Source organism: Balearica regulorum, chromosome 24, assembly GCF_011004875.1.
Source record: "Balearica regulorum gibbericeps isolate bBalReg1 chromosome 24, bBalReg1.pri, whole genome shotgun sequence".
In the NCBI taxonomy this organism is placed as follows: Eukaryota; Metazoa; Chordata; class Aves; order Gruiformes; family Gruidae; genus Balearica; species Balearica regulorum.
This window is the reverse complement of record NC_046207.1, coordinates 2,200,087-2,208,328: the sequence shown is the minus strand read 5'-3', so window position 1 is coordinate 2,208,328 and position 8,242 is coordinate 2,200,087. Positions and strand designations below refer to the sequence as shown.

The following is an 8,242-nucleotide window of genomic DNA, read 5'->3' as shown; positions in this document are numbered from 1 at the left end:
TCATCCTTCTCCTGCCTGCGGGCTCAGGACATGATGCCAACCCACCTTGATGATGAGAAGACACTTCCAAACAAGGGTCACCAGGGCTGCTGCTAGAGCCATCCCCACTCAGTCCCAGTGCCAGCATCCCTCCTGGAGAGGACAAGTGTGATGACCCAGGTCGGGGGACAGCCTGGTGCCAGCTCCCAAAGGGTGGGTACAGCTTGGACAGCTCTTTCCCACCCCTCCCAGTGACTTTTGGGGGAAAAAGGAGAGGCACAGGGAGTGCAGAGATCATCGGTGCTTTATTGGGGACAGCTCTACCCTGGGTGGCCATGCAGACAGGAGCTCTGGTTCCTCGCTGTGCCTGCTGTCCCCACACCAGTGCAGGGACACCGTGGGACCCCAGAGCTCACCCACAGGAGAGAAGCCATGGGATCCGGGTCTACCCCAGGCTGGCTGGGTCATTGTGAGAGCTGCTGCAGGAGGCTTCATCCCCATCACTCCCTGCTCCTCTTGGTAGTCCAGGACTGGTGTGGCATGGCCACACTGGTGCTGTTCTCTGCCTCCCTGTGACTGCAGCACTCCCATCTTCCTCCTCCTGTTGGTCCATCAGAAGCTCCGAGAAGCCAGGTCCTTGTTGGGTCAGAGACCTGGAGGCTTGGTCCTCCTCTGGGCTGCAGGCCAGGTCTGCGGGCAGATGGACAGAGGCAACGGTGAGGAGACAGCCAAGTTCAACCTTCCTTCTCTGCTGGAGGGACACATGTGGCACCTGTGGGCCAGGTCCCGTGAGGATCAGCTCTGGATCACAGAGATCCCAGCCCTGAAGAGCAGGATGTGCCTGTTCCAAGGCTGCACTAGAGCTGGTCCCTTGAGGATGAGAGTGGAAAGGACCTTGGGGCACTGAAGCTAAAGCAGCAATGCCACAGTGGGGACATGTCTGGGTGTTTGGTGGCACCAGGGCAGGTTGGAGCAAAAGTGGGAGAAGCTGCCCAGGAGCATGAGTTGGGGGTGGCAGAGCAGAGAGAACGGGCTGATGTGGTGCGTTGGGAATGATGCTTCAGGGGCCATCACCTTCCTCACCCTGAGCCTCTGACACTTTCCTCTCCGGGCTCTGGGACAGCAGGGTCAATCTGTTGAGGGCCAGCAGGGCTTTGCCTGTTTTCTGGAGAGAAGATGAGCAGCACTGAGCCTCGTGAGAGCCATCCCCATCCCCGTGTCCTCATCTTCCCCCACCCCCGCCCCGGGTACCTGCCACTTCCGACGAGTCAGGAACTGCTTGATCCTCTCCTTCGACAGCGGCTTCGTGCTGCTGGGCTGGGGCTGCTGCAGCCAGGGGTGCAGCAGAGCCCCTGTGCTGGAGAGACGGCAGCTGGGGGCAGACGGGGTGGTCATGGGGGGCTGCACCACCTCCAGACCCTCAGCATCTGGCACAGCCCCATGGAGCATCCCCTCCACTGACCGCATTGAGGACTTTCCCCTTGGCACCCCAAAACCCAGCTCCAGCTCTGACCATGGGGATAAACCCCACAGCCACCCCAAGGCCCTACCGTGGGTCCTTCTGCAGCAGTTGGCTAATGAATTCCTTGGCTTGCTGGGAGATCTCTGAGAAGGTCTCCTCCTCAAAGTCCCACCGGGCAGCTGTGATGTTGCTCAGCGTCTCCATGTCATTGTCACCCTGGAACGGGGACTCCCCGCTCAGCCTGGAGAGGCAACACAAGAACATCAGTGACAGCTCAGCCCCCTCCAGCCTGACCTGCTGTCCCCAGGAGGCCACTCACAGGATGTAGCAGATGACACCAACACTCCACATGTCCGTGAAGAAGCCCACGGGCTCAAAGGCGACCACTTCTGGAGCCATGAACTCAGGGGTGCCATGCAACACCTTCACGGGGGTGTCTGGAGCTGCGGAGAAGATGGAGACCATGGGGCAGGTATCCAGCGGGGATGTCCCCAGGGCAGCCCAGCTGCACCTCAACACGTACCAGGTGGATGAACCCCTGCATCCAGGTGGAGCCACCATCCTCCAGGACCCATTGCAGGTCTTGGGGATCTCCTAGAGCATCTCTGGGTGCCAGGCACCCACAGCAGCAGGGGTCTCAGGGGTCTCCACCTCAGAGGCCAGGCTGGGGACATGAACATTTCCCCAGGGCATCTTATGGTCACCAGGAAGGGCCCTGATCTGGTGCTTATCCCAAAGGCATGGGCAGGAGGATACCAGGCTCCTTGCTGACATGCCCAGCTGGATCGTGTCCCTGTGATGGTGACAGTCCCTGCCCCAGTGCCCCAGGACCCCCTTCCTCGCTCACCCAGCTTCCGCGCCAAGCCGAAGTCGATGATCTTGAGCCAGTGGCTGCCGGGACTGACGCAGACGATGTTCTCAGGTTTGAGGTCGAGGTGGACGACAGCCTGGCCGTGCATGAACTGCAGTCCCTCCAGGATCTGCCGCAGGTACTGGGTGCTGCTGGGCTCCGTGTGCTCAAAGTCATCGTCCACAATGCGCTCAAAGAGCTCCCCGCCTGCCACGCTGGGGGAGGACAGAGTGCTGGGGACCTCACTGGGATCTTCCAGCCGCAAGGAGGAGAAATCCCACCTGGGAACCCAGACTCAGTGCTCCAGGAAGATCTCACCACCCATACCTCCAGGATCTGCAGGTTCCCCATCCGTCCTACGCCCCATGCCAGCACCCCACGGTGCAGGAACCCCTCCCTGCCTTCCGTGCTCTTCCTTGCAGGGTCCAGCACCATCCCCAAACTTGACTCTGCCACCCTACTCACTACTCCATCACCATCACCAGCTCGGTGGGACCCTGGAAGGCGGCGAGGCACTGCACGAGGCGCGGGTGATGCAGCAGGTTCATGAGCTCCACCTCGGCCTGAGCTGCCTGCTTCTCTTTAGCTGTCCGCGTCCGGAAATATTTCCCAGCTCGGATTTTGCCAGTGGCTTTTTCCTGCAGCCGGTACACTGTCCCAAATTTTCCCCTGGGACAGAACAAGGATGAGGGATGGAGGAGCCATCACCACCACCCTGCATCCCACCCACGGCTGTGCGTGGACAGCCATGGACCAGCCCCAAGCAGCAGGTGCGTGGGACCCCCACTTACTCCCCCAGTTTCTCCAGCTGCGTGTACACATCCAAAACCTTCTCCTGGCTGTTGATGACCACATCGCAGTATTCAAAGGTTTCATCTCCTGGGAGGGACGGAGCAGAGCAGTCCGTGCATGGATCCCTCAGGCTGTGGGGACCAGCTGCCTGCACTTCCCCTCCAGCGCTTATTTCTGTGCCGCCCCCCCCAGTTCCAGCCACATCCAACCGCCCTCCCCACACAGTGTGGATGGGATCTGGGGGGGAGCACAGGGACAAGGGCTCCTGCTACAAGAGCTCCTGGAGCAGTCCAGCACCCTGCAAATCCAGGTTTGGGGCAAAAGGTGCTTTTAGGATCAAAAATCCAAGCAAAAGGGGGCCATTGAACAGGATGAGGTGGAGATTGGTGCTGATTTATGGGGGCTCACACCAGCACCGGGATCCCCGTGCAAAGCCTGCACCTCCCCCGGGACAGGCCGAGGGCTCAGCCGTACCTTCTGCCTGGGACATGATGGTGCCACCAGGTCCGGGTTGGGTGCCGGTGCAGTCAGGACGGGTGCTGGATGTGCCCCCGAGGCTCCTGGCAGCGCTGGGGCAGGGGTGCTGAGGCAGGCGATGCCCGCGTGTCCACTCCGGCTGCTCCCTGGAGCCCTGCACCTTCTCCCTGCCATGGGAGACCACCAGCATCTCTCCACCTGACCTCCTCATCTTACCCAAGGGTTGACATCTTGATGGACTCAAGGAGACCCAGAAAGGGGCCAAACTGGATTTTAAAGCAAGGTCCCTTCTCCTCAGATGGAGACAACCTCCTTCCAGCAGCAACTTCTGCTCAAAGCCACCGTTTTTCCCACGCCCCATCTCACATCAGCCAGGAAATCCCCAGGAAAAGCTGCATTTCTAGCGCAAAAGACCCATTTCCTTACGCACATCCCCTCCCCGCTCCATTCATGCGAAGGTTGAGAGGACAGGGCGATGACACCCAAGGGTGCTGGGCGGCAGCACCCAAACCCCAACCCAAGAGCTACAGCACTGACCTGTCACTGTCCTGTCCTGTCCCAGGCCACCAGCAGGTCCCTGGTCCTTCCTGGTCACTGCAGAGCCACCAGGGAGCTGGAGGGGGGGGCAGGAAGAGGCAACACTGGGGGTCAAGGACCCCCAGGACCACACAGACGGGGATGTCTCAGGGCCACCTCCAGCCACATCCCTCCCGCTCCAGTGCTGGGAACAGCCCCAGCTCTCCCCTCCCTTTCCTTCCCAGCAGAGCGTTTCCGGACTTGGGGGTAAACAACCACCAGCATCATCACCGAGCCCTTCCCAAACCACATCCAGCACCGTGGTCCCAAACCCCCTGACACCCCCATTTAGCACCATGCAGGGTCACGGGTCTGCAACGCAGAGGTCTCAGCTGGAGAAACCCCAAAGGGAGAGGTCTGCAGAGACCCAACACACCTCATTACACAGCAGAGCTCAGCCCAGCACCACCCTCCCAGCAAGTATCCAGACACTGAAACCTCTCCAGAGCTAAATCCACCGACAGCCCAGCCCCGACACACCTCCGCCTCCTTCCCCACCCATGGGTGGGTTCCCGCAGAGGGGCTGAGCACCCACAGCTGCGCCCCAATCCCCACCTCCACCTGCAGCCAACGTCCCTCCAGAGCCACCGCTCTCCCCGACACCCAGCCTGGGCTTTGGGCTTCGCCGGGCGAGCTCGGCTCCAGGCTGAGGGACGCCGGGAAGAGGGGGAACGGGGTGTTGCAAAACCCCTCCGAGCCCTGGGGTTTGGAGTAAAAAATGAGGTTTTCCAGGTTTTCTCCCCCAAAAGTGGGGCTGCCTGTCACTCTGGCACCTGGTGCGCTGCCGCGCCTTGTTTTCCCCTGTTTTAAAACGGGCAGAACGCCGTGATGTCCTGCCCCAACTGCCTCCAGATCGGGGATGGGGCAGCAGCACCGCGGGAGGGGCCCGTCCTCCCTGGGGACCCCCGCGTCACAGCATCCCCCCCGAGCAGAGGGGACGTCACCCTGGTGTTACCTGCTGTCCGAAGCCGGGTCTTGCAGGCGATTTGGGGCTCTGGCAGTACCAACAGACGCGTCACCGTCACCACCGCCGCTCCCACGCTCGGCACAAAGTCCATGGACACTAGCAGGGTGTCGGGGACGAGTGGCAGGGCCACCACGACCTCGCTGCTCACCCGTCCCCGTCACCTTGCCATCGGCGGGGCAGAGCCGCGGGATGGGGGTGCGGTGGCCGGGGGGGGGGTCCCCACCGACGCCCCGTGGGCGAGGGATGCGGCGGATGCTCACGGCTCGGTGACGCCGGCGGCACGCTCGGCTCGGCCCCGCTGGGATATCGACTGCCGTGGCCGGGGACGCTGGGGACAGGAGTAGGACACGGTGATGGTCTGGCTGGGGACAGGCAGCTGCGTGATGATGAGTATGGCTGGCCGCATCCTGCCTGCCCTGCCTGCCCTGCTGAGGGGTGATGGAGACCCAGCCAGGTTGACGTCCAGCACCGCCGGCTCTGGCTCCTGACCCCGCTTGGCTCCGGGCCCCTCGCCGGGGCAGGATGAGACCATGTGGGTGATGCTGGGCTGCTCCCAGCACAGGGAGAGGCAGGATACGGCCCAGGCGTGCGAGGGATCCCAGCAGCCACTTGATGTCAGTGTTGTCCTGATGCTCGTCCCGGTGAGGAGCAGCAAAAAATGAGCAGAAAAAGGCCAGGAGGGGAAAAAAGGTTTGGGGTCCGGGGGCAGCTGTGGAGGGGTGGCAGCACCCGCTGTCCCTGCGAGGACGCACCAGGATCCAGCGCTCGGCTGGAGGGTGAATCCCTCGGGAGCGGCTTCCCATCCCCACCCCTCCAGCACCGGCCGGGATGGAGAGTCGCATCCTTGGGACAGCCCCATGACACCAGCCCCGGGTCCCTGGGGATGTCGTGGTGACACTTGGGCCACCCAGCCCATGTGGCCACGGGCCACGACCCTGAGCACCATCCGCATTCGGCTTCTTGCCACCGACACAGATATATTTTTTTTTTCCCCGGCATCTGATGTGGATAACGAGCGGCTCCGGACCAAGCGCTGGTGTGGGACAGCACGGCCGTTCCCAGCCCCATCCCTCCGTCCCGCAGCACCCGTGGGTGTCCCGCTCCCAGCCGTCACTTCCCGCGGGAGCAGAGCCTGGCTCAGCCTCCCCCGAGCCCGCCTAAGGACAGCCTTTAATTTTCCCCTCCACCTCATCTACGGAGCATCCCCAGGAGTTTAAGATCAACAGCAGGAAAAGCCAGATGGATTTTAAGGAGTGGAGGGTAAACGAGCCGGTCCGGGGACAGACGAGCAGATCCATCCGTCCTTCAAAATGAACCTCGTTACCGACAGCGCTTCGTTTAACGGCCACCGACCCCCGGCCCTTTCTTGCACCTTTGCTTTCGGGTTTGGGAAAGGTGGCCCATCCGAAATGTCTGGCGGTGCGTTATCCGCCACGGACATCCTCTTCTCATGCCTTACAAAATTAATTAATTATTAAAATTAATTACCAGGTAGCACTCACGCCCGGGCACCCATGGGTTCTCCCTTGGGTCATCAAGTTGTCCCCATTGACCTGGAGAAGACCCCGGCAAAGCCAGGATGGGATTTCCAGGCGACACCCCCCCCCCATCCTGAACCTCCATCCCCCCCCCGTGGGGTGCCCCGGCAGCCCCCCCGCTTCACCCCGACCCCCCGCGCAGCCCCCCCAGCCTTCGGGCTGAGTCAGGCCCCTTTGCGCGGGGCGCTGGGCAGATTCAGCTGCCTCTGCTTTTTTGTAGGCCCTACAATAAACGGTGTCGCCGCAGGGTTCAGCCGGTGGATCTCGGCGCTGGGTGACAGCGTGGCGTGGGGGGACGGGGTCACCTCGCTGGGTCCTGGATCCGGGCGTCCGTCTGTCCGTGAGCCCGTTGTGCCAGAGGGGTGGGCTCGGTGACACCGCGGGGGGACAGTCCCTGCTCCCCATCACCCGGGGGGGGACACGGTCCCCATTCCCCGTCGTCTGGGGACGCAGCACTCTGTGCGCTGGGGCCAGGCGTGTGGGGACATGGGTGACGTGGCAATATGGAGGACATGGGGACGTGGGGGCACAGGGAGGACATGGGGATGTGGGGGGACACCATGGACATGGGGACAGTGGCAGGTGCTCAGGGGATGCGGGCGGGGGGGACCAGGGGACCATGGAAGGGAGATGGGAGAGGTAGGGGACACTGGGGATGGGGGGACAGGGGAGGCACAGGGGCACACGGGGGCCAAGGGGGCAGACGGAGGGACAAAGGCAACGTGGGGGACACGTGGGAGGAACGTGGGGGACACGGAGGACATGGGGGCACACGGGGGACACAAGAGACACAGGGACACATGGAAGCCACGGGGGACCTGGGAGGGCTGGGGGACACATGGGGGGACACAGAGGGACATGGGGGGCACTCAGGGGACATGGGGGGCACGGGGGATGTGGGGGCGCTCAGGGGACGTGGGGGGACACACAGGGACATTGGGGGCACTCAGGGGACATGGGGGGACACAGAGGGACATGGGGGGCACTCAGGGGACGTGGGGGGCACGGGGGATGTGGGGGCGCTCAGGAGACCTGGGATGGACACGGGAGCCCTGGTGGGAGCCCAGGGACACGGGGACACGCGGGGACTGGGGGGACACGGGGGCACCCAGGACACGCGGGGACACACGTGGGCCCCACGAGCCCCGGCCGAGGAGCCGCTGGGGGCGGGGCCAGGCAGTGGGTGAGCGGTCCGTGGGCGTGGCCGGCTGCGCACGCGCTGTGGGCGGAGCTAAGAGGGGCGGGGCACCCGCGAACGGGAGCGGCGGGGGCGGGGACAGAACCTTGTTCGCGGCGGTGGGCGGGGCCATGCCGGGCGGTGGGCGGGGCCATGCCGGGCGATGGGCGGGGCCATGCCGGGCGGTGGGCGGGGCCATGCCGGGCGGTGGGCGGGGCCAGGCGGTGGCACACGTGGCCGGCTCTGGCGCCCCGCTGCGCTCGCGGCGGGGGGAGCAGCGTCGTACTGGGGGCACTGGGAGGGGGAGAGGGAGCGGGGGGATGGGGATGGGGATGGGGATGGGGATGGGAGCTGGGTGCTGGGTATGGGTGCTGGGTGCTGGGAGCTGGGTGATGGGTGCTGGGTGCTGGGTGCTGGGGATGGG

The 8,242-nt window shown here is 63.7% G+C and overlaps 1 protein-coding gene across 2 annotated transcripts; it reads right to left on the bottom strand.

Annotated features, from left to right (window-relative positions):
- Positions 1-267: 267 nt before the first annotated feature.
- LOC104642163 (myosin light chain kinase, smooth muscle) lies at positions 268-5,615 on the bottom strand. Of its 2 annotated transcripts, XM_075774961.1 has the most exons (11): positions 5,092-5,615; positions 4,105-4,173; positions 3,558-3,727; positions 3,083-3,170; positions 2,757-2,960; positions 2,289-2,506; positions 1,761-1,884; positions 1,530-1,682; positions 1,231-1,351; positions 1,063-1,144; positions 268-669 (listed from the first exon to the last, which is right to left on the bottom strand). In XM_075774961.1, exons 3-11 carry the CDS (start codon positions 3,571-3,573, stop codon positions 425-427), a joined length of 1,251 nt encoding a protein of 416 aa, XP_075631076.1. In that variant the 5' UTR covers positions 3,574-3,727; positions 4,105-4,173; positions 5,092-5,615; the 3' UTR covers positions 268-424. The 2 variants fall into 2 exon arrangements, with proteins under 2 accessions (XP_075631076.1, XP_075631077.1); XM_075774962.1 differs by lacking the exon at positions 5,092-5,615 and having other exon boundaries at positions 4,105-4,270.
- Positions 5,616-8,242: the final 2,627 nt, after the last annotated feature.

Excerpts from the sequence above, each read along its gene's own strand:
- LOC104642163 (XM_075774961.1), bottom strand. Across the intron at positions 1,885-2,288 it reads CGGCTTGGCGCGGAAGCTGG|CTCCAGACACCCCCGTGAAG; the intron begins GTGAGCGAGGAA and ends TCTTCTCCGCAG. Across the intron at positions 670-1,062 it reads GAAAGTGTCAGAGGCTCAGG|ACCTGGCCTGCAGCCCAGAG; the intron begins GTGAGGAAGGTG and ends ATCTGCCCGCAG.